A 27265-nucleotide genomic window follows, 5' to 3' on the forward strand; every position below is an offset into this window, starting at 1 on the left:
AGGTGATGAAGAGTGTACTGGCCACTGGTATCAGTCAGCAGTCTTTCCGTAGCTCCTCCCTCTATTGTACCTGTTGACATCTCTGCCACTTCTCTTGCTATGGACCCGATTCCTCCCCAGGTTTCCATTGGGAATTTCCCCTCTTCCGAGGATTCTCCTTATGTTTTGGGATCCTCCAGGAAATGACTTGTTGAGGAGCATGAGACTCCCATTCTGTCATGATACTGACTTTGATAAAGTCAGGCATCCCCAGATTCTAATTAACTAAGCAATTGAGTAATTGAACATTTTATTAGTTTTATTTTGGCGCCTTTTTTACTTCTTTTCTGTATAAATAGAGGCTCTTCAATGTCATATGCACTGTCTGATGAAGCATAGTGGTAGCTACGCGAAAGCGCTTACAGTTAATAAAGGTTCTCTGCTGAATTTATCCTGGACTATGTGATATATTTCCTTTGGGAAAGTGAAGCTGTCATTTTGACTTTGTTTGATCCGAACAGTTTGATTTTTGTGGACATTTAATCACTGATAGAACTTCTTTATTGCCTGCTACAGTTTCGTGGTGAGAGAGCCTGGTTGTTATCATCATGTCTGATTCGGACATCGACAGGGTGCTCCTTCGACTCTTCCAGTCTCCGGTGTTTCAAAAGCTTGTTTCGGCTCCAGCCCATTGGCCGAGCCGATGGTCCACTCCCCTGCTGTGATTCCTCCTCCAACAGCTTCGGCACCATTGGAGCCGGTGCTGGTGGAACCTGTGGAGGTGTTAGGGTCGGGCCCGACCCTTGCTCCAACTCCGGCTCTTGGGTCGGAGTTCAGTACACGGACTTCCTCCTTCGGCCCTGGGGGGAGGCTTCGGGATTGATGCTTTTGGTCCCAAGTCTCCCTCTTGGTGCGTCGGTGGCGGGAGTGCCGTCCACTGTCGTGGCCACGGAGGTGGGACCCTCCCAGGATTCGGGTGGTCCCGCCTTCAGGGCTATGAGGAATGCATTAGCCAAATCTTCCTTGGCTACCTCCACGGTTTCCCCAGCTCCTTCCCTGCATACAGAAACTGGGTCGTTGGCAGTCCCCCTGTCCTTAGACAGCGGAGCCCCGGGGCCTCAGGTTACCCCCGCTGGGGTTTCTCCCCCCCCTAGAGGTCCTTCTGAAGCCTCTTCAGAAGAACCCCCCAGGAAAAGATCGTGCAAGAGGAAGCACGTTGACTCCCCTGATGAGTCTCTGACATCTGACACTGACCTCGATGATGCAGAGGGGTCCCCTAAGTCGTCCTCGGATGATGTCTCCTTTGCAGACATCCTTGAAGCCCTAAAACAACGAGGCAGCTGGCAGTCCAAACCTCCCTCTGCTGATGAGTCGGTGTTCCTGAAGGCCTTCGGGGCTCAGCCCTCCACCTCCTGGGTGTTTCCGCCCTTCGATGAGCTCCTGGATTTGATCTGTCGAAGGGCGTGGGAACACCCAGACTCTGTGGAACCGGTGCCTGCTCGTCCGAATAAGTTCCTCTCAGCGCCCCCGGAGAAAGAATTTCTAACCAAAGGTGTGGCTGTAGATGCGTTGGTGGTGGCATCTGCTACCCAGCAAGATGTAGCAGAGGCTTCTACGTCCGTCCATCCTCCTAATAAGGAGTCTAGGAGCATGGATCAGTATGGAAAGCGCACTCTTAGTTCAGCGGCCTTTACACTGAGGTCCTTGAACTACCTTACGCACTTTACCAGATTTCAGAGGGATCTGATTAAGGAGCTATCCGATACCCTCTTGGGTAACCTGCCTGAGGAGCTGGCCCAGACGGTGGGCTCTCAGCTGGCTACAATGTCGTCCATTTCGAACTCGTCCATGAGGCTCATTTCTTATGTGGCCGAAGGAGCGAGTAGAGCGGTACAGGCATTGCTCTGGAGACAAGCCTGGCTCCGCCTGTGTCATTTCACGGAGGCCTTTAAGTCTTCCTTTGCCGGCCCTTTGATGGGTCCTCCTGTTTGGACCCAAGGTAAAGGACACACTAACCCGCTGTGAACAGGAGGGTAAGACTCTGACTGCCGTAGGGGCACGATTTTCCACTCCCTTTCGGCCTCATCCCAAGGCTAAAAGAGGAGGGAAAATGTGGTTCCGTAGATTTCAGAAGCCTTACCCCTCTCAGCAGGAGGATTCCCCTTCCAGAGGCAGAGGAGGGGGAAATTCTTCCGGAAGACGCCGTCCCAGAGGCGGCAGAGGCCCTTGCAACACTGGAGACCGCGAGTCCTTTCGTGGCTCTTCAGCCTTCCATAGTCCCTGAGGGATTGCCCGGCTGTGCAGCTCCGGAGCTAGTTGCGGGTCTTTTCTCGAAGCACCTAAAGGCCTGGGAAGGTATCACTCAGGACCAATGGGTGCTTCGAATTATCGCCGGAGGTTACTCCATCCCATTCTCTCACCCCCCCCCCCTCAGTCCAAAAAAATCCCGGACCCGCCACCCAGTCAACGGGACATCGCAGCCTCAGAGGTTTCAAAGCTGCTGCGAAAAGGAGTCATCCAACCTGTCCCCGCAGACCAGATCGGATTAGGGACTTACTCAAGATTCTTTTTGGTGCCAAAAAAGACCGGGGACTTGAGGCCCATCTTGGACCTCAGCATCCTAAACCGCTCAGTCAAGAAGTCCAAGTTCCAAATGGTCACCCTACAAACCATTCTCCCATTGCTGGAGAAGGGTGTTTGGATGTGCTCCATAGATCTCAAGGACGCTTATTACCATATCATGGTACATCAAGCGTCCAGGAGACATCTGCGCTTCAGCCTAGGAGGCAGTCATTTTCAGTTCCGTGCGCTGCCCTTTGGTCTCACCACAGCCCCCAGGGTGTTCACCAAATGTTTGGCGGTCGTGACTGCTCACCTGAGAAGTCTAGGATTCCAAGTGTTTCCGTATCTAGACGACTGGCTCCTAACTGCCACCTCCAAGCATCTACTATTGCGGAGCCTACAAGCCACTATATCACTGGGCAATTCCCTTAGAATCACCTTCAATTGGCTAAAGTCTGTGTTGCGGCCATCTCAACGGATAAGATTCATAGGGGTAGAGATACTCAAACCGAATGCGGGTCTATCTACCCACAGACAGGATACTAACCATACAGGCTCAAGTCCGAGCCTTACTTCCCAGATCCAAAGCCCCAGCCAGAATGGTCCTGCAGCTATTAGGATCCATGTCCGCCACGGTTCTTCTCGTTCCCCTGGCAAGGTTGCACATGAGAATTCTCCAGTGGCTTCTTTCAGCTCAGTGGTCCTTTCAGGAACTCCCTCTCAGCCACCCCATATGGATCACGGAATCTTGCAAACGGGACCTTCGCTGGTGGCTAGTGCCCTCCAACTTGGATCAGGGACGACCCTTTGTACTACCCCCTCCGGAGGCCATTTTGACCACGGACGCCTCCCAGATGGGGTGGGGGGGGCATTCCCTGGGCAGGTCAGTCCAGGGCAAATGGCACTCGGAAGAGGTTTTGCTTCATATCAACGTCTTAGAAATGAGGGCGGTGCTTCTATCCCTTCAAGCCCTTCACGATTATCTTCCTCAGGGCGTAATTGCTGTTCACTCAGACAACATGTCAATTGTCTGGTACCTGAACAAACAGGGAGGGACCAGATCCTATCCTCTTTGCAGAGAGGCCATGAGAGTTTGGGAATGGGCAGTCTCGACCAAACGTTTCCTAGTGGCTACTCACATACCGGGCGAGTCCAATGTGATAGCCGACAGGTTGAGTCGAACCATCCTCTCTCCTCACGAATGGTCACTGAATGTTACAGTGGCAAGCCAGATTTTCAACAAATGGGGAGTTCCGTGTTGCGATCTCTTCGCAACTCCCCTGAACGCGAAGTGCAAAGAGTTCTTCTCCCTAACCCTGGCTCCGGGGAAGAGCCCCATGGACGCATTAGTCCACCCTTGGCCCACCGGCTTGCTTTATGCCTTTCCTCCAGTTCCTCTCCTTCCCAGAGTGATTCAAAAGGCTTCTCTTTTGGGGAGCAAAATGATCTTAATTGCCCCTTACTGGCCTCGTCAAGTGTGGTTCCCCTATCTTCGGAGACATGCTCTGGAAGGTCCATGGTTCCTGGATCAGATCCCAGGCCTACTTGTTCACCAGTCGGGACTATTCCACAAGTCCCTATACACCTTAAATTTGACGGCTTGGCTCCTCCTCTTCCGACAATAGTCAGGAGTCATACATTGGATCCAGATGTTGTGCACATATTATCTTCGGCCCATAAGTCTGCTACAAAGAAACTGTATTCCAGAAAATGGAAAAGATTTGCTATTTGGGCTCAACTCCGGGGCCTGGACCCCATTTCTATTCCCATTGCAGAGGTACTAAAATTTTTGACTTCTCTTTTTAATCAAGGATCTTCAGTTTCTACCATCAAGGTACAATTAGCAGCAATCTCTAATTTTCATGAATCCACAAACCCACCTTTAATGAGCAACAGATTGTGTAAAACCTTCTTGAAAGGTGCTGCTCTACTACGACCTCCGATTTCTCATCCTACACCTCCATGGGATCTCGATATAGTGTTACGTGCCTTGACTACTTTCCCCTTTGAACCGGCAGCTACATGTGATATAAAATTCCTATCTTGGAAGACAGCCTTTCTCGTGGCGATTACTTCTGCCAGAAGAGTTTCAGAGCTTCAAGCTTTGTCGGTAAAACCCCCGTACTTGGTTTTCCACAAAGACAGAGTATCCCTCAGACCAAATCCTTCCTTTGTCCCTAAAATTTGCTCTAGTTTCTGCTTACAACAATCGTTAGAGCTTCCAGTTTTTTTCCCAAAATACTCTAACAAAGCGGAGTTCATTTTTCACACACTAGATGTCCACAGACAGTTGCGTTTTTATCTAGACAGGACCAAACAAACAAGGAAAACAGATCAGTTGCTTGCATCCTTTGCAGACAACAAATTGGGCAAAGCCGTCACAAAAGTCACTATTGCCAAATGGATCAGGGACTGTATTACTCAAGCTTATTTTTATTCTAACAAAGAGCTTACCACCTCTGTCAAAGCTCATTCTACAAGGGCTATGGCTACTTCGATAGCATTTCATTCTAAGCTTGCTATTAGTGACATTTGTGCTGCGGCTACATGGTCTTCCCCGCATACCTTCATTTCCCACTACAAATTAGATGTGGCATCTAGAGGACGAGCTTCATTTGGTTCCACAGTGCTCAGGAGTGTTTTCCAATGAGCCACCCGGGATTTAGGTGCTAGGGGCTGTCCCATCAGTACAGAATGTAGGCGAGATAGGATCACATAACATCTTTTAGTTATGTACTCACCATAACTTTAGATGTTTGGGATCCATCTCGCCTACATTCCTAATAACCCACCCTCCTTCCCCCTTCCTTGGATATCAGAGGATATCAGACGGTCCGAATCCTGTTGTTTCATCTTGAAACATCTAACAATGTTATATAATCAAGTTGTGCTTGTGTGCATGAATGCGGACAAACAAGATCTGGGGAATTGGTGGTGGTGCATCCTGGGATAAAGATAGCTCAGCCAATTAGAGGCCTTGCTCTATAGCATAAGCGTGCCGAGTCGGAGCCGAGGGATCGGCTCCGAGCCCATCAGTACAGAATGTAGGCGAAATGGATCACAAACATCTAAAGTTATGGTGAGTACATAACTAAAAGTTACAGATACCTCCTGGATGTGCCACCCACACAAAGGGAGGCAGCAGTGCTAGACGTTTCCAAGCTGCTAGAGAAAAGAGCCATCAAACCCGTCCCCACAGATCAGTCCAGATCAGGCATCCACTCCAGATTCTTTTTGGTGCCAAAAAAGATGGGGGACTTAAGGCCCATTCTTGACCTATCTACTCTGAACCTGTCAGTTGCCAAAGAAAAGTTCCAGATGGTCACTTTACAGTCCATCATGCCGTACCTGCAAGAGAGTGACTGGATGTGCTCGGTCGACCTCCAAGATGCTTACTATCACATAAAGATGCACAGAACCTCCAGGAGGTTCCTCTGCTTCTGGCTAGGAGCCAATCATTATCAGTTCCAAGCCCTACCCTTTGGTCTCACCACAGCCCCTAGGGTGTTCACCAAAGTGATGGCAGTAGTAGTGGCTCACCTGAGGCTTCAGGGGATTCAGGTCTACCCTTACTTGGACCAGAGATTATTTCCTAAAGCTTGCACACTACCTAGGGATTACAATCAACACAGCCAAATCCCTTCTGAATCTTGTCCAGGTGATAGAATAAATAGGGGCATGGATAGACATGCTACAGACAAAAATGTTCCTGAGCACAGAGAGAATTCAAAACCTAAGGATGCATGTCGCCTTCATTTACCGATCACACCTTCCCTCAGTGGAATCGGTCTTGAGGGCCCTAGGTTCTGTGACAGTGACCATAACACTCCTTCCATGTGCTCGATTAGATATGCGAGTATTACAGTGGACGCTAGCAGTGCAATGGTCCCTGTTGGATCTTCCATTGTCGCACCCAATACACCTCAGCTGAGTCTGCAGGTCATCTCTTCTTTGGTGGATGCAATCTTCGGAAATTTTGGAGGTACAACATTTTGTTCCAGCTCTTTCCCAAGCCACAGTGACCATGGATGCCTCCCAACTAGGATGGAGAGGGTATTGTTCGGGAAGGACAGTCCAAGGAATTTGGTCCCAGATCGAGACTAGTTTGCATATAAATGTTCTGGAGATGAGCTGTCCTTCAGCATTGCAGGCCCTTCATGCTTTTCTACCTCTGGGAACCATTGCAATACAGTCAGACAACATGTCAGTGGCCTGGTATATCAACAAACAGGGAGGGACCAGATCTTACCCCCTTTGTCACGAGGCCATGACAGTTTGGGAATGGGCAATCTCCAACGGTCATTTTCTGATAGCAATGCATATTCTGGGACCGTCCAACATTCTAGTGGACAAACTAAGCTGGATTATTCTGATGACTTATAAGTCGTCTCTGAATCCTTCAGTAGAGGAGCAGATCTTTCTAGAGTGGGATCGGCCTTGCTGCGATCGCTTTGCATCTCCTTCCAATGTGAAGTGCAGCGAGTTCTTCGCTCTGAAGCCCCCACTGGGGGAGTACCCCAGAGATGCTCTAATCCATGCTTGCCTTCCCGGTCTTGTTTATGCTTATCCTCCTGTACCCCTTATTCTGAAGTTTCTAGAGAAAGCTTGTCAGTTGGGGAGCAAAGTGATCCTCATTGCCCCATTTTGGCCTTGCCAGGTATGGTTTCCCTTCCTTTGGTCTCATCTTCTAGCTCTGCCTTGGATCTTCTATCCCATTCTGGATCTTATTTCTCACCCCTCAAGGGGCCCTCATCCAAATCTGAGCTTGGCTGCTCCAGTTCCCTTAATTGCTAGAACTCCTGGATTGTCTCCTTTTGTCAGATCTATTCTGGTGGCAGCTCATACGTCGTCCACCAGGAAGATTTATCGTAGCAAATGGAAGCGTTTTGCCTTTTGAGCTTCTCAAAGGAGTTTAGATCCGTTCACGGATCCCATTCTGGCTACTCTTGATTTTCTGACAAATATTTTTCAGCAAGGGGCTAGCTCATCTACGGTCAAGGTTCAACTAGCTGCCATTTCTCATTTTCATGTGGGTGAGAATTCTGCTTCTTTAGCCTCTTCCAGATTGTGTAAAACCTTTATCAAAGGTACCTTTCTCTTACATCCTCTGGTCAAAGATCCTATTCCCCCGTGTGACCTTACTATGGTACTTCAAGTGTTGGTTGCTCTGCTATTTGAACCTGCAGCAACCACAGATCTTAAGTTTTTGTCTTGGAAAACAGCATTTCTAGTGGCTATCACCTCTGCTAGGAGGGTTTCAAAACTGCAAGCATTGTCTGTCAGGGTTCCATATATGATTTTCCACAAGGACAGGGTTTCTCTTTGCACTAATCCTTCGTTCTGCCAAAAGTAGCATCGGAGGTTAATATCAATCAGACTATCAATTTACCTGTTTTCTTCCCAAATTTTACAAACAAAATGGAGTACAGGTTGCATTTGTTGGATGTTCATAGACAGTTATGGTTCTATTTACACAGGACCAAAACCTTTCATAAATATGACCAGTTGTTTGTGTCCTTTTCTAAACCTTTTTTGGGTAAACCTATCTCTAAGATCCTTCAGATCTACAAGGATAAAGGTTTGTCTCCTATGGGTCCGGTTAAAGCTCACTCGACTAGGTCCATGGCTACTTCTGTGGCCTTTTGGTCGAGAGTATCATTAGACGACAATTGTTCTGTGACTACTTGGTCCTCATCTCATACCTTTATTTCTCACTATAAATTGGATTTGATTTCTAGAAGGAGAGCATCCTTTGGTTCCGCGGTGCTCTGGAATATCCTTCCATGAGGGCCACCCAGGTAGTTTAGTAGCTGGGAACTCTGTCCAACAGGTTGAAGATCATATCAAGTAAACTACTTCAGATAAAGAAGTTATGTACTCACCATAACGTTCCATCTGAGTAGTTCCACTTCATTTGTCTTCAACCATCCCTCCCTCCCTCCCTTCCTCACTCCTTCCCCCTGACCTTACCATATGGACAGCATTATAGCTGGTTTTAGGTGTGTAAGGTGTTTTTTGAGGTTGGGTTGTTCAGTGTAAGGTGCAGCAAACTCGATCTGGGGGATGGAAGGTAGTGGTGGTGTATTATGGGTAAGGGGAGGAGCTTGGAGCTCAGAGCAGATGCTAGTGAAGTTGCCGGCTCAAATGCGATATGGATCCGATACCCACAGGCTGAAGACAAATGAAGTAGAACTACTCAAATGGAACGTTATGGTGAGTACATAAATTCTTTTTTTTATAGCCTTGACATGACATACAGGTTTTCATTTTCCGCATTCAATCATTGCTGTATTACTGTCAATACTTCCCGCATCAGGAGTAATATATACAAACTGGAGGAACATGGATTCAAACACACAACTCTTATCTAAGTTTATACTCCAACCTTGACACCTTGCTAATCCATCTTGATTGTGATTACATGGATTTATGTAGCTTAAATAACTGAACTGTATGACTATGCAGGTAAGATTCAAAAACATGGATTAGGAACAGTAAAATCAAAAGCAAACTTCAAACATATGCTGTGCTTTTGAAATAGAGCACCATACAATCTTGACTGAATGTCATCACACTGCTCACAGCACTAACCAAAAGTTGTAACAATGAAGAGTTCACTATCTCAGCATTGCAATAGAACCTGTATATGCACTTGACAGACATATATAAACAGAAAAGCAGGTTCATCACTGTTGGAACATACATCACCATTTAATTTATGTAAAATGTCAGTCATTGTTAAAATACAACTGAATGTATTTTGCCATCATGGATGTACAGCTAAGATATATGTGTATCGGCAATGAGATACGCATACAGCCATAGCGACAGAACTGGGATGTTTCCAGAATCTTTGCAAATAACTGAGATATTTGTAGTGATCCAAGAAGTAAGTGCTATAGGCTTTAATGTACCTTCTTCATATCTGATATTTAAAAAAGCTATACTGCTTAACTGAACTAGCAGTATCTGTTCTTAATTAGTCATTACTGAAATATAAATATAAAAATAAAAACAATATCAATGGTTCGAACCCACATTTATCCCTGAGATATTTATATCAGACTGTTGCTTAACAGATAAGCTAGGTGTCTGAAAAATCACCCCCATCATACAGGATTACTAAGGAATGTTTCCAGAATCTAACAGATAACAGAGAAATGCATAGTTAGCTGAGGCCTAAGCTCTATAGTTATTAATGCACCATGTAATCACTCCATGAGGAAAATGCAATAATGCATACCCGAACAAGCAGTTGCCTCACATATCTGCCTAAATACATAATTATCAAAATGAAATACAAATACTCCATACCAGGAATCAAACCCAGATGTATCCTTAAGGAATTCTCATTGACCTAGAGTTTGAGTTATGAGACAGGACAATGTCTTACAGCACTATGTGATGCTTGGCAAACCATTATGGATAACGGAGAACTGTGTAGTCATCCGAGGCCTAAGTGCTATAGGCATCAGTGAAACACAACCATTTGACATATATAGAAACAATGTACTGTACACTTGTTAAGAAAATAGGGGGCTTAAATTTCTTATGTTCAATATCAACTACGTAAACAACAATATTTACAAAGTGACCTACAATGAGCTTTGAATCCAAACATAAGAGATCATCAGTCACTGTGACTCATTGTTTAACCAGTTGAGTTAATTGACATAACTGTTCATTCCTGCTTGTAATGAGAATATTTTTGTCATTTCATTCAAGCTGTATGTGTATAATGTTAAGTATATTAGTATTACTTTTATTATCAGTACAGACACCCATGAAATCAAATGGAAACAGTCCCATAAACACATACATCTACGAAAAAAGTTTTTATGATGTAGGTGTTAAGGTGTGGGTTATGAAACTTACAGCAGGCATCTTTAGGTTGATGTCAGACCTCTGCGACCCTCTGACTCATTCTCAGCTTCCCTGTAATACAGGTCATTTTATAAGTGATGAGCTTGCATGCCAGCCCATAAAATCCCAGTCCATCAATGATGCTCCCTCATAATCCATTTCCAGATCTTTATCATCGCAAAGTTCTTCAGGCACGCTCGCATCCTCTGCTCATGTCCAGCATAGACAGCGAGCATCTAGATGGTCTCCTATTTGAACCAGTTCTGCACCTGGACACACCAAATCCTCCTCTTAGTTGACACCTTCACACTTGAAGCTAGAACTTTGTCAAAAAAATACCTTTAGATAAATGCTGACTGAGGTTCCACTCAGTTCACAAATAGCAAATGTATGACCAGTAAATGTATCCAAATCATATTTTAAAATTGGTGCATATAAGATGATATCAGACTATTAGATGACATTGGGTACATATCACAAATAGTCCCGTTTAGTGGGTGGTTACATGGAGTACCTTCTTGTTATGCCGAGGTGTTGGTTAATGTGCCAGATTTCTATAAGTTAAGCAAGTATGTACAAATAAGATTCCAAAGCATTGAATGTTAATGAAGCTCATTAATTACATATGTCACAAATGGAACTTAAAGGTGCACATAGGTGCACTCAGTGTAAGGTATAGCTGACTTATAGCTAGCTTCAAAGGTAAACTGTCACCTGATAGCATTGCCGTGGAGGAATGCACTACTGTCATTACACATCTATGTTGTATTTAATGGTTACAATTGAAATTATACATGTTGACAGGTCTTATTTAGTCAAACATGTCTGCATTACAAACTGGCTATGACATAATGGATGTTTGTAAGATTGAACAGTATGCATGTAGATGGGTTTATGGCTAAAGGCAAACAGACCTTATAATAGGTGGATGAAAGTGGCATAACATTGTATCTGTAGTAAATTCTGATTCACCCTGACTGTGTAAGGCATGCTTAACGAAAACAATGAATTCTGAGGGTTTCTGTAAGTTGTATGCTACAATACTCTCTGATGCTTACTAAAGCATATACTATAGATACAGTTGGAGTGAAAAAGTATCCATAATTCATTGTGATTAACCTGCTTATCTTATGCCTGGTGCACAATGAATAATCATTTACCACAAACACTCTACTGTCTCCAGTTTTTTCTGTGGATCAACTCCTTCTGCTGGTATGATTGCATCTTTACTAATACAGGTCTTGGCTCCTTTCTCATGGCCAGGTTTGGAGCATACACAAAATGTGCCTTTTCAGTTAACAAATCCTGCTGTGGATTACCATTCCAGTTGCTTCTCTGTGGTTTCATAAAATTAATACTATCCACTCCTTCCAGTTTCTCTGGTACAACAGAAATTCTCAGGTTTTCTGTGCATGCTCTGTCCTTTAACTCTATCATATTTTTAACAGCTTTTCTTAAGTAGTCCCATACTCAGCCAACCTTTACTTTAATTCAACCTATTGGGTGGTTACATGGATTACCTTCATGTTACGCTAAGCTGTTTGTTAACTCGCCAAATTAATATAATTTATGCAGATTTGCTGAAATAGGATTCCAAAGCATTGAATGTTAATGAAGCTCATTTATTACGTATGTCAGAGTTTCATTTATTTTAATCAGTTCTGAGAACACTTGATTTATTTTTTCTTGTAAATTACTTGGAAGCTTTCTCCTGTACCAAAGCTGGATCTTGAACTTATGTATTTTTTTTTTCTGAACAGCTGCAGGATTCTTTCCAGTCAGTGTTATCTTTACCTTTTATAGTTGATTTTCTTTCAGGTTGTTTACGTTTTTTCTTTGCTGGCATCCAGGCAGTGTACTTGCCATCCATTAACTGAATTTTACTAAAACCAACAAAATTACCAGCCTTTATCTCTCATTTTCTTTTTTCACACTGGGAGAGGTGAAGTTAAGCAGTTGACCAGTGAGCTGCCATCTTATAAATATAGTGTTGCCCTCAAGTCCATCAACACACCTGATTCTTTATGCAAAGTATAATGGTGAGTATCATAATTAGGGACAGACATGAAATGTAGAGAAGAAAGGTAAACAAGAGAAACATATTAAAACTAGCTTGTCTACAACTTAACTTGAAACTCTATAATTGATAATTTATAATAATGAGAATTTACCCTAAAACATCTCCAGGTTTTTTGATAATGACCCTTGTTATAGTTTTGCTAATTTCTCATAAAACATCTGAATAATGTTATCTCTGTGATCATAAAAAAATGGGATTTTATTTCAGTGCAGAAATATAAAATAACCTCAGCATATTTGCTCATTAATTTTCCTTTAATAGATTTGAGATAAGCACCATATGTTTTTTTTTAGTAAAACGTATACTAAGTTTACAGCTTTGAGCCCAGTCCTGAATTTTATCCAGATTCATTTTTTTAATAATTTAAAGGCCTCACCTGTATCATTTCATTTATTAATTAGATCTGTCTTTTCTGGGTATGTGTTTAGCAGTTAATGAAATTGCAATGGAATGGCCGTTCCTTGAGCACTAAACATTGAACGTCCTTTTTATCATATAGGTATATCATTGTAAAGAACATCATTGAACTTGCATAGTTTACCAACAGCAAGAAAATAGCATGTAGTACATGTATACCTCACACTAAACGTGCTGCTATTATTAATGTACTTTTGCTGTAATATCTTAATTATAAAATTAAAATAGTGTATTAAGATACTGTGTTGAATACACCTCCCACTAATTATAGATACCAACTCCGAGATCGCACTACAGTGGGGAAAGGGCAAATTTCTACTATGTGCTGTTTTCTTTCTATGGGCAAATTGTGATATTTGCCTTTTCCCCACTTTAGTGTGATCTTGGAGTTGGTATATATAATTAGTGGGGCATGTGGGGGGCGTAGTTTGTCAACTATGCAAGATTGATGATGTTCATTGCGATGATATGGCTATACGACAAAAAAGATGTTTGATATTTAGTGTTTGAGGAATGGCTGCTTGAGTAAACTTTTGTTTGATGGGTAAACATAGACCCATCTTTTCTGGGTATATAAGAATGTCAGATTTTCTATTCGTTTTTTGATAACATTCACCACAGTAATAAAAAAATAAGAGACTCATAAACTGAACCCCATGAAACTCCAGATTAATTTTTACTAGTTTAAAAGCCTCACATGTCTCATTTCATTTATTAAATAGACCTGTCTTTTCTAGGTATATAACAGTTTCAGATTTTCTATTAATTTCTTTGGTAATATTCGCCAGAGTAAATTAAATAAATAAATAAATAAAGATTAAAAAAGAGATTCATAAACAGAACCCCATGGAACGCCAGTGTTTTGATTTAACTAAAGAATTAGTGGTGCCGGCTTTGGCAATATTTTACCTATTTTTGTAAGTAGGGAGAAATCCAGTTTAAGGCATGTGAATGAAGTCCTAGTTTATATAATGAATTGAGAAAATCATCCTGTGAACAGTGGCAAACACCTTTGCTAAATCCCTAAAATCTGCTATCACTGTAGTTGAAGGATCATGAGAATGAAAAACTAAAAATCAAATGTTTTTTTTGTCTGATTCAACTATTAGTTTATTGGATCTGACTGGATCCAACCCTGGCACTTTTTCAAGAGCTTGGCTCCAGGGCTGTGACTCCTCTCCATACCCATAATTCACTCTAGTTCCCAGATTACCTCAGATCTCGTTTGATACTTGACCCTTCAGGGTGCGATTTGAGGGCTGTGATTTTTATCTTAAGATTATGTCAAATCTTCAACTTTTTGCTGTATTCTAGATTATATTAACCTTTTAGTCCTTATCTTTTTCAGAAGCTTTCAGAATTTCCTCCGATAATCCTTCCTTTTCCCTTAAAAAAAGTAGTGTTAGTATATTAATACTATTTCTGTTATTTTTTAGTATTGAAGCTGACAGTTTAACTGTACAGTTTATTGTGTGTAAGAACTGTCTTAGTTTTTTGCATAGTTCTTGTTGTGGCTTTTGCTGTTGTAGTTTGTTTCCTTTCAGGATGTTGAACATGTCCGCTGGTTTTAATATATGCTCAGCCTGTAGGCATTCGTTTCTGCCACAAGATCCTCACTCTTTATGTGTCTACTGTTGAGGAGTATCTCATTTAGATACTCACTGTGAAGCATGTGCTTCTTTCAGGGCTAAGGCCATACAAGGCCACTGCAATAAACTAGCGTTGAAGGGCCTTTTTCGCCAATAAGGGAAGTTTGACCTTTGTCCAAGAAAAGGGAGAAAGCCAAAGTCATGAAGGAGAGGGCAAGAGAAAAGGAGAAAGACAATGGTAACAAGGTGGGGATGAGGGTGATGAGCTACTCTATTTCTTCTACCCCATGAGTGGTCCTTCAATCAGACAGTGGCGACACAGATTTTCAGTCACTGGGGCCAACCTTGCTGTGATCCTTTTGCTTCATACCTAAAACAACGAATGCAGCAATTACTTTGCCCTTATCCCTCCACAGGGCCAGGTACCGAGGGACACTTCTTTCCACAATTGGCCCCTGGGTCTCCTGCATACTTTCCCATTTCCTCTGATAACAAAGTTTCTTCAGAAAGCCAGGAGGTGAAAGGCCAAAATTATTCTTATTGCTCCTTTTTGGCCCCAGCAGTATCGGTTTTCCTTCCTCTGGTCTTATCTAATACATCCACCTTGGATGTTGGACCTTTGTTCAGACCTTCTGTATCACAAATCCTATCATTTTCAGTGAGACCTAAAAAAACCTGAAATTGACTTAATGGCTTCTCTAGTTTTAATGGTAGCCAGTGATACAAGGCTGTCTGCCACAGTTATTCAAATTTTATCATCCTCACAAAAACAAATACCAGGAAGGTTTACCTTAACCAATGGAAAATATTTACCATATGGGCTTGCTCCAGAGATTCAGACAAATTTTCACTTCCTCTTGCATTGATTTTGAACTTCTTGGTAGAATTGTTTCATAAATGATCCAGTTTTTCAGCTATTAAAGTACAGTTAGGAGCCATTTCCAATTTTCTTGTGGGACTGAATCAGATTGCTTTCCTAAAGATTTCCAATGCCTTTTTGAAAGGAACCTTCCTTTTAAGACCTCCAGTGAGGGATTCTGTTCCTATCAAGCTACAGGCTTTGATAAAACCTGCTTCTTAAGTGGACCAAATATTTTTGTCATAGAAATTTATTTTTATTTTTATTTATTTTTATGGCAATCACATTGGCCAAGAGGCTCTTGGAGAAGCATAAACCTCCATATCTGTTTTTTCATAAAGATAGAGTATATTTGAGAACAAATCTCCACTTCTTTCTGAAGGTGACCTCTGAAGCAAACCTTAATTAATTAATGACTCTACAGTGTTCTTCCTAAAGTTCTCCAACAAAGGGGAATATATATCATATTTTCTAGACACTCATTGTCAACTCAGGTTTTATTTACACATGGCAAAAGATATCAGGACTCTCCCTTGCCTTCTCAAAAGCTAGTTTTGGTCTAGGAGTTTGTAAAGTAGCACTCTGCATGTAGCTTTCTGACTGTATTGCTTTTTGTGAAAAGATGGGACTGACCTTACCCCACAAAACAAATGCTTATTCTACCAGAGTGGTGGCTACATCCACTGATTTTATGTGTAGGGCTCTTATTGATGAAATTTGTCCTGTAGCTACTTAGTCTACTGTCCATACCTTTGTGCCACACTGTAAGTTAGATGTATAATCCAGATCCTGTGTAACCTTTGGTTCCACCATTCTCTGGAGTATAGCCAGGTCCTTGGGTAGCTTGGGAATGTGCCCCAATAACTGAATAGGATGAAAAAGACAACATCAGTTACAAACGTAGTGCACTTACCATAATGCTAGATTTTTTTTGTCTTATTTTTTGTCTGGTCCAACATCCATCTCTCTGCCTTGCTGTTCCACAAAAAAAAAAAAAAAGTAGTACAACCTAAAGTGGGGGGCTTCGCCCCACACTCCCCCTACTTAAATATACCAACGCTGAGATCACACCGCAGTGGAGGAAATGGCAAACTCCTAAAAACGGCCCAGCGATTTTTTTCCCTGGGAAAAAAAAAATTGCTGTTCTGTGTCTTTGCTCTTTAGTGTGTCTGATATTTACGGGTTGATCAAAGAGTGTTCCCTGTTATCAGCTTTCTCTAAAGTAATATTGACCCTTTTTTCTGCAACTTTACTCATGTCCTGTTTGTCAAACAGGGTGGTCAGGCAAGCCTATTTTACATTTCTGAGGAGAGTTTCTAACTATAAGTAGACAAACTCAACTTGAGGTAATCTGGGCATTAAATGGAGGGGAGGAGTCAGAGCCCTGGATCTAAACTCTTGAAAAAGTGCCAAGGTTAGACTTATTTGAACTTGATGACAAAGAGAACATAGATCTAACATTACTTTCATTTATCAACATAATTATATCTGTGTCTTTAATATAACACCCACCACAGCCATTTTGTTAAACTTGCAAGATGAAATTGTCTCGGGGTATGGGTGGGGTGCTAGGCAAAATGTCTAATATTAATGTACTCACTCTTTTTAAACATTCTTATCAGGACTGAATCATCTATGTAGAACAAAGTTCAGCCCTGTCTGTATTCAAGTGCAACTTAGGCCTATGGATGGAGAATAGAAAATTTACCCAGGACTGTCCTCTGTACTACTAATGGACAGGGGCAACCCTAAATGCTTTATCCCATGTATGGGTACCTTCAAATTATCTGTGGTATGATCCCAGTTTTTCCCACTTGAGTTAATATATAATTATAAACCATGGGATGGGTAAGGGCAGTCTAACACCAAACAGGATAGGCTAATTCAAACACAAAAAAGGAAATTGGCTAGGCTTAAATGCCCTTCAAGGGCAGATAACCTACTACTTACCTATGAAACTATAAAAGATCCTCTTGTTTATGTTGTCACTGCTTTCTTCTCATCAGTGCATGGAACTCTGTTATCCTTAAATTCTTTCTTTTTCTCTTATTCACTATGGAACTACCTGATAAACCACCCTTTCAAATTTATTTAAAAAAATGGCATTTGAACAGCCATACTCATAGCAATACATAACTCAGTCCTGGTCTGCAAAACCAACTAGAAACAAATAAATGGAGGGTACAAAATGTTAAATTACATAAATGTGAAAATTTTCTTTATGGTAATCTGGTTATTTATTTCAATAATAATATTGGTAAACGATCACAAATAATATTATATAAGAGTTCCTGGCATAAAACATCCAGATTATTATTTCTAAGAAACAGATCTGTCATTATATCTTGAAGTAGAATATCTCCCTGGTTTATTTACATTTTGATTTAAATCTAGCTTTGTTTCAAGTTCCAACACTGCTAAGTTAGGATATTACCAGTTAAGATTAAATTTACCAGCCATAATCAGGTCTTATTTGTTCATAACTCTTTTTTCAGTCTTTAAGTATACTAAGTCCATCCATAACATACCACCTGGGAAGTATAATGTAGATACATACATTTTTTTCTAGGTTATTTCTGCCCCTGTGCCTATTGCCCATTAAGCTATCCTCTTTTCAGACTATGCCCATTCATTCCCCCCTCCCCAATATGGGGGACTTGTACCCAACCCAATGCAATATGGAGACAAAAACCTGCTTCTGCATCCTAGCAACCCCAGCAGTATGTCTTATGGCCTTAGTCTTACCCCTTGCTAGTGATGTGAGAACCTAAACCACTACTAAGATGGCCTACATCCCTCATCCCCATGCATGTCCTCTACTTCACATGCGGTGACAAGGGCTACAGTCATTGACTTGGGTGATGACTGCCCACATTCTCACTACACTGGCTTGTTGCTAGAGGCAAAGCCTCTGCTTTGACCTGGAGCATCAGATGAGCTAACGAGGAACCGCTTCCCTCCCTCATCAGGATGGGCACAGCACTCCTCCTCCTTCTCTTCTGCCAACTGCCTATTTCACTTACTACTACTACTAATAGGTGTTTGTTAACCGGGTAGGCCCACTGGCCACACAATCCCTTTCAGAAGCGAACTGAGAGCACTGTCTGGTTAAGTTATTTGCTCAAGATCATACAGTAGGCAAATGAGGGCTGCAGGAATCAAAGCTTGTATCACAGGAACTACAGCTCACAGCCTTAACCCCAAGACACTCTACTCAAACACAGGTCTTCTGGACAATAGTCAGGGCTTTGTCCCAACATGTTATGGAGCTGGCTTGGATACACAAAAACTTAACTCCTAATGTACACCTTTAAAGTAAAAGTAGTGCATTCATGTTAATGATGACTAATATCTATATGATAAGCAAGTAATAGTGCCCAACAAGGTGTGTGTTATTGTATAAATAATGCATACCCAGAGTGTTCTGATGCCTGACACCACAGACAGAGGGCCTAAACATATCTGAAAGGACATTATTTACACAATAACACACACCCTGGAAGGCATTATTGTGCTTAGAGAATGGGCTATATGTTAAATTGTTTTGTATGTGTGTTCTTTTCTTTTTTAATTACTATTTATGACGTAAAATATTTTCTCCTCATGGTTCAAATTTGCTGTAGTATATGTAACTGTGTTTAGAGGAAGTATTTTACCACCAAAACATTAGTTTAGTAAGTTTTTAATATCTATACACTCACTCTCTCTCTCTCTCTCTCTCTCACACACACACACACACACACACACACACACACACACACACACACACACACACACACACACACACACAAATACACACATTTAGAAATAGTGTACATTTAAAACAGATTAAACACAGTCAGTAATGCCAGCCAATAAAAGTTTTATATCTGCATATGGCTCAACTGTCAAGATTTTCACAAAATGGTCAGATTTTTACTTCATTTTTTTGTCTGTTCCTCATAATATTTTTGTTCATCTGGTGAATCATTCTGGGTTCAGGAATACGTGGATTAAACAATGATGTACATTTGAGTTTCAGACTTCATCTCCTTCAGAAAATATATGCTAAAACAAATCCTGCTATTTTAGCAACTTTCAAATTTTGTAAGAGCAATTTCTAATATTTAAAAATGTACTGCTACTTTTATGTCTTTATCCCACTATTATTTTAGACTTTTTCCAGGGTTATTGAGCTAAGAGTATGAGAGGTATGCATTTGCAGCCACTACTCAATGTCAGTCTTCTACTTTCATGCATGCAAGCACACATACAGACACGCATGCAGACAGTAACACAAACAATAGCAATTCTCTCAGTTGTGCAGTATTTTTTTTACACCTACAAAAACCTTTCGATCAAATGAGTATTCATCCTTTCTAGCTATCTATATTTTTTATACATATCTGCATATCTATATCTATCTATATATATCTATATATATATATATATATATATATATATATATATATATATATATATATATATATATATATCTAGAGAGAGTGTGTGTGTATAGTACATATATATATATATATATATATATATATATATATATATATATACATATACATATATATATATATATATATATGGGTTATCTTCATTTCATTGACAGACCATTTCACTGACAAGCAAATCAGCAAGACCATTTCACTGAAAGTTCATTTCACTGACAACTCATTTCATCGACAGTGATATATGGCCTGTTCCCCACTGTAGTGCGATCCTGGAGTTAGAATATATAGTAAGGGGGGTGTGGGGGCACAGCTCCCCACATTGGGGGGTGTGGGTGGCATAGCCCCCCACATATTATAAATGTTTTAAGATATACAGATGGATACTTATAAGTGCAATGAATAACTGTTTGGTTGTATATTGTTTTCTGCAAAACTAGCTGTGAAATGACACAGTGGTGCAGCAGTAGTGTTGTCGCCTCACAGCAAAAGGTTCTCTGGTTCGATTCTCAGCTGGAGTACCTTCTGTGCATAGTCTGCATGTCCTCCCTGCATTTATGTGGGTTTCCTCTGGGTGCTCTGGTTTCCTACCACATTACAAAGACATCCATTTCTCCCTGAGCCTCCGCTGAAAATTGGCTTCATTTGGACTTTCCCAGTTAACAAGTGTTTAATAAATAAAAATACATATGCGTATGATTGAATTTAGTTTTATTTTGTAGGCAAGTAGGAGTGTGCAAGAAAGTTAATAATTGAATGAAAAAGTGGTTGTGGAGATGTGCAAGACACTGTTATAGCAGCTGGTGTGTATGTGTAAATGTTCCCAGGTTAGGGTTAGAGTAAGAGTTAGGTAAGGGGATAGATTCAGTGTGTATGGTTTGTGTTGTCTGTCTGTGTTCTGTGTCCTATTGTCTTGTGTAGTGGTACAATTAGAGGAATAGAGGAAAGGGTTTTTAGTAATTTAATATGGAGTGTTAGGGGCAGGGGTAGAGTTGAGGTTAGGGTTAGCACACGAGTAAGGTGGTGCAGGGATGCTACTGAATGCATTGTTAGACTATTGAAAGAAATTAAATTAAATGCTAGTATAACTGTTTATGCAAGAGCTGGTACAACCCCCCCCCCCATGTAGGAACTCTGCCGTCATACACCCAGTCTTTAAATATGCATCCCTGAGTTTATAGCAATCCACAGGAAAAGGAAAAATGTGCTTCCCTATCTTTCAAGTTGGTGTGATCTTGGAGGTGATACATATATTTTATCAGATTTAGCACATCTCCTACTTCAGGAGGTGCAGGGGTCATAGCTCCCCTGCAAAAATGTTTTCCCAATGTGTTTTATTATACAACTTTGCCAGGTAGTGTTGGTAAGATTCTAAACATCAGTGAGATCAACACTGAGACTGCTTAAGTAAGCGTTGTGTCATTCATATCAACCCAGTAGTACTGCTTAAGTATTTCCCACTTTTCATGAGTTCATGAGGAAATATATAAGAGACAAACATCATGATTATTATATTCATAAATGTTCCATTATGCAGATTGGGGTCACCAGGTTTTTATTCACAGCAAACTTTAATATTTGTCATTAGCTGGCATATGGCATTTCTACCATTTCTTAATGTATAATAGTTATTTCATGTATAAATAATTGCCTTTCTCAGGAGCACCAGGAAATAAGAGAGTAATTATCTTTGTGGATGATCTGAACATGCCCAAGCTGGATCGCTATGGCTCCCAACCTCCTATTGAACTTCTCAGGCAGTACCAAGATTTTGGTGGATTTTATGACAGAGAAAAACTTTTCTGGAAAGAAATTCAGGTAATCACTTATATTATCATCCCTTTTTTGCAGTGGCTGCAGTCTTTCAATTAATTTTACTACCTTAAAATTGATTGTTTTGGAAGGATGCCTTATTCAAGTTTTTGGTGATTATAATTAAACTGGTGCATTGAACTCTTTATATCACTGTGGCATAAGGAAAAGTTGTTTGCAAATAAGATTTGTTTCTGATCAAAGCCTTGTTTAATATAATGTTTTGGGCTCTATCTGTACCAATAAATATCCTTAGATAGAACACTCTCCCTTCCATTCTGAAACCTTTCTGAATAGTTCAAATCTTTAATCCAATGTTTTTTTAATAAAGAATTATTGTACCCTTTTGTTTTTTTTTTTTTCATTTAGTTTGTTCATAGGATACAAAAAGCAGGGTTTTTTTTTAATAATAGACTGGATTGCTAAGGTATAAAGTGGTATACTGATCTCTCTGGAAAGACTAGACAGGCCATTTACAACTGGTCGTGCTATAGGATATACTTTTCTGACATTGGAAGGTGCAAATTGATCAGTATTTAACTTATCTACTATTGCCCATAAACCTTCAATGTTAGTACTTTCACCATTTGTTTTGCATTCATGAAGTATGCACTTTTTATCAAGTTTTATGTTGCTGCATTTACTGACATTAAAGGTCAGGTCATTAGTACTGCACCAGGCTACATTTTTGTAGACCATCTTAGAGAACTTCTCCATCTTTTATTAAAGTAGTTTTGTTACCCAGTATGCAGTGAGCAGCATATATAACTATCCAAAATCCAGGTTCCACATTTATATAAGTGAAGAATAGTCCACAGAAGTGTCCACAATACAGCACCTTGTGGGACACTGCTGGTAACCCTTGTTGGGATAGACAGATAATCCCCAGCCTGACTTATGTCTTGTAAGTATTTTATCTACAGAATTGCATATGGATTAGCAATCAATGTGTTCAATTTTAAATTATTCCCTCATGTAGGAAGAGTACTACTCCAAGTCTAACATAATTGCATCCTTGTATCTTTTTGGCTAATCTCTGTTTTTGCATTGTCTATGATTCTACATAGAATGATGGCCATGCACAGTGTCTACCTTTGTTTGAGTCTGATGTTCCCCTTCCCCAAATGAATTGGTATCATTATAGCCTGCTGTTATAGTTTATATATAGGGTTTTATCTTTCTGTGTAAGAAACCACTGGGTAGGTTATCTGTCACATGGAACTTGAAATGTTCATCATTTGATCACTGCTGCAGTAGCCTTAGATATATGGATTATATCCTGCACAGTACATAAAAGCTAGCCAGCTTCTAGAGCTTAAGGGCACCTTCCATGCACCCAAACCACTGCCAGCTGAAGCAGAGCTGAAGAAAATCAGTGGTTTTGGTGCCAAACCTTTAAGAGCTTTCCTGCCACCAAAGAGCAGACCTTTGCTGGCTTTCTAGGATCAGTGGGTGGCTAGTGTTTCTCCACTGATGGGCAGATAAATTCCCTTTGAGGAAAAAAACTTCTACATTTTTATTGTATAAAAACAACTTAACTCCCTCTGTTAAATAATTTAAGATAGGAATGTGTATTTTATTGGAGTGTCATGTGACATGCAATCACTTTTTAGACTGAAGTGCTAATTTTTACTTTTGTATAAAAAGGTAAAGTATAATTTATATTGTTATTCTATGGAAAACATATGTTAAATTACTTTTAGGGACTACAGTATCTGTATATTGTGCTTTTCATTGTGTTTTGGAGGAAAATACTGCTACTTTGTTATTACTTACCTTTTTTACCAACTACTGTTGCCAGTCTTCACCAGGCTTCAAGCTTAATTTTTCACTGTGGAACAACTTACAAGCTCCTCGGTTCATCCTTTCTCCACCCACAAAAAGAAGAATCTTTCCAGGCAGCCTTTGCTCCTTCATCATGATTCAAATCTGCATCAGATGTCTGACTCTGCTGTGGCCATTTCTGGCTCCTCAGACCATTCATCCTTCTACCTTGGTTCCTTCCATTTTAGTCCCTTCAGCTACAATGGGCCAGTGGTAGACACATAATCTACACCTATTGGAGTGCCCTTGGCATGCATGGGAGAAGCCCTGTTGTCAGTCTTAGAGGAAGGATCAGAGAATGCTACTTTGCCTAGTCAGACCTGGGGAGCCTGTCCCCTGGGGACAGGTCTGATGGGATTTGAACTGCTTCTATGGAAATTCCTGTTAAAATGAAGTAGAAAGTTGAGTATTTATCTTATTCTGTTTCAGTTACTTCAGACAGGAATGAATTACTGGGCTTAGTCCAGGACTTTGTTCAGACTGTTGACACTTCTCATCCTATTTTTTTCTCATAAGAGAAAAGAGAATTCTTCATTTTGTGAAGATTGCCAGTACATTTAACAGAAAAATATTTTGGGAGAACAACTTCTGATTTCTTTCCCAGGTGACTGATTCAGATTCTGAGGTGAATGTTTCTTCCGGTAGTCCCTCATAAGAAGTTTCTGTTTTCTAAAACCATATCTATGATGAACCATTTTTTTCAGTGGGAACATAATTCCAGTATCTTTAAAAAAGTATTTTGAATACAGCTGGAATTTCTTAAACTCACTCATGTTCCTCTTGTACTTCCAGCATTGGAGGCTGTTTTTTGTATCATGTAACTTGCCTGACAGATAGCCTGCAGCCCATAAAAAAGCAGATAGATTGTACAAAGCTCCTCACTCATATTAATCACAGATATGACCCTGCAGTTATTTCTTTGGTAACTCCTAATGTTGCTAAACATTTATTAAATACTAATCTCTTCCCTTCTGGTAAAGATGGGAAAGTTTTTGATAAATATGGGAAGTGTATTCTTCTGCTACAATTATTTTTAGAATTCGTAATTACCTTTATTACCAAGTTCACAAGTTAAAGTTTTTGCTTTCATCTTTTGAGAATATGATGAACATTACACCTAAGTTTACCCTCTTCTGAGGAAAAGGTTTCCATACATTTACTTATTGTTTTTGTGTCTCAAGTCACCACAGTCTTTGAAGTTTGGTTATGATTCAAACTGATACCCTTTCCAGGGCAGCTGTTATTAGAACTGTTATGAAAAAGTTAATATGGTTACTTACTTAGAATTTACTTGAGGATGTTAAACCTGAAATTTTGAATTTTCCTTTTTATAGGGACATCGTTTTTAGACCATCTGCTGCTGGGGTGTTGAAAAAGTAAAAAACTGATTCAGGGGTTACTCATTTTTTTTATCTTTTCTTCTGCAAATTTGTTATAGGTTTTAACCTTCCTTTGTACCCTTTATAAAAAAACAAATACACAGACAAAGCAAGCTTCTGGCAAGTAGACATTTGAAAAACAATGGCAAGGAGGCTCCAAAAAGAAAGGACAAGCCTCTCAGAAACAAGGAAAGTCCAATATGTCTATTAGCTTTCTGCAGATTTCAAGCTTCCCCCTTGCCTCCTCCCCCCAGCAAGCTTTTACATTTTCTGCAAAATCTGTCTCTCCATTTGTGTGTTTGGCAACGAATAATCTCAGACAAATGGATTCTGAGAGTGGTATGTTAGAGATACAGTGGGAATCTTCAGGGATTCATGCTCATTCACCAGATCAACCTTCTTTTTTCCTCCTGTCATACAGCATCTCTTCACTAAGCTTGTAATAGAAACTGTCCTCTTTTCTCTGCTAGGGAAATGGTTTTATTCAGGAATATTTCTGGTATCAAAGAAAGAAGCCTGATGAAGACCAGTTATAGATCTTTCCCTTTTAAATCAGTTTGTGAAAGTTCCAAAGTTCAAAATTCTATCCCTACTCCTACTAACTCTAGATTAAAAGGATGCTTATCACCACATTCCTGTTTCCTCAGATTTGAAGTATTTCTTAAGATTTTCTGCCCTCAGATTATACTTTCACTTGTCTGCATTACCCTTTGGATTATTTACTGCTCTAAGAGTATTTACAAAGTGTCTAGCCCAGCTATAGGCTATGGCAGACTGCAAGATATTCACATTTGTACTTATTTAGACAACTTGTTAATCTTTGCAGTCTTTATCAAGGTGTCAGGAATCTCTCACTTGAGTGAGAGATCTTCTTGACAGACTGGGGTTCCAAGAAAATGTTGAAAAGTTTTGTTTCACTGCTTCTCATGGGATTGTTTTCCTGGGATGTCTCTTAGATAATTCAGTTAAGAGCTTTTCTTCCACAGGAAAAATGTAGATCTATATCTAGATCTATTCCTGAGTTTTTTTCACTCAGTCCAAGACTTCAGCAAGGGATTTTCATATGATAATATGATTCACGGTGTCCACAGTTTTCATGATTCCTTTAGCCAGACTCTACATATGATCATAGGGTCACAAGAGATCACTAGGCTATTGACCCAAAGATCATTTTAAGCCTAGCTGTTTCAACCCAATGTAATACCATAGAGGTACTAGTCAATACCCAAGATTGCATTTAGTGGTGACTACCAACATCCAGGAGGGTTGTGGGAGCTATCCCTGATAAGAATTTTTGGTGCCCTATCCACTCCTCCAGGATCCCCTTGAACAGTATCATAGAGGTGCTCTCTTTCACATGAATTGATAGCCTATTCCAAAGACGTGGCAATCACTAGGAGATAAATCTCTCCCTCCAGCATGTCCTATTTAAGTCACAGACTATATTTAAGTACCTGAAATGGGTAGCCCTAAACCCATTTGGTTTTGAGATATGCAGTAAATTCATTAGGTTTGAGTCTTGGGTTGCTGTGTATGCCAGGTATAAGTCTCGCCTAAGAAGTCTACATGATACGGAGTATATTGACAGGGATTTTAGTCAGTCTGTGTAAAGCACATGCTGGAGGCCCTTGATCTTCTTTGTTAGAAACCTCTGATGTCTCTATAATTGCTGTAAATGCTCAGTATGGTACATATTGAATGGGGTGTTATACTCAATTATGGGCTGGATAAGTGGCAAGTATAGGGGAGTTATAACTTTTTTTGCTGTCGAGGTGATGCCTTTACTAATCAAGTGAGCTACATGGAAAGCTTTCAGTGGTAGTTAAAATATGTATGGCCCCAAAATCAGCATCTTTCGATATTCCAGATTCCAATTTTGAGATTTGTAAATAGGAAACATTGGTGGAGAATTCAGCTTCATTTGAATGTAGTTCTCCCATTTTTCTTCACATCTGCAGCATAGTTTGTAACTATGGAAACTTCAGATTTTGTTTGGGGAGCTGTGTCTTAGGGAGTAACAGTGGAGGGTCTATGGAACAGAAAAGGACAAACCAAACCACATAAATGTAACAGAAATACTCATTGCCATAAATGCTCTTAACTCTCAATCCCCTGTGGTCCCCTGGACCATTACAAGAGATTATAGACAACTTCACAGTGAAGTTGTCTGGACCTCACCATCTGTGCAAACTAGTCATGGTAGCTTGGGATACAGCAATTCAGTACAATATCATTCTAAAAACATCTTACATCCTGTCATATTGTAGACCAGGAGAGAAGGAGATAACCTCACAGATGGAAATTGAATCAAGGAGTCTTCCAGGACTTGACTCAGCTGTGAGGAATACCTTAGATCTTTTACCTCCATTCACAGTGAACAACTCGCAGAATTCTGCTCCAGGATTTCTTGTAAGTGGGCCTGGAAAACAGAAGCATTTTCATTTACTTGGACAGGAATGTTCCTG

The 27265-nt window shown here is 40.6% G+C and overlaps 1 protein-coding gene across 1 annotated transcript in view; it reads left to right on the forward strand.

Moving 5' to 3' along the window:
• Nucleotides 1–27265, forward strand: part of DNAH6 (dynein axonemal heavy chain 6) — a 5071261-nt gene that overhangs the window by 3069911 nt on the left and 1974085 nt on the right. The window contains exon 41 of the mRNA XM_044059309.1: nucleotides 21446–21603. Coding sequence (XP_043915244.1) covers nucleotides 21446–21603 — 158 coding nt within the window. The remainder of the gene's footprint in view (nucleotides 1–21445; nucleotides 21604–27265) is intronic.

The sequence above is a fragment of the Protopterus annectens genome, chromosome 17.part0 (assembly GCF_019279795.1).
Source record: "Protopterus annectens isolate FY-2018-M chromosome 17.part0, PAN1.0, whole genome shotgun sequence".
NCBI lineage: Eukaryota > Metazoa > Chordata > Ceratodontiformes > Protopteridae > Protopterus > Protopterus annectens.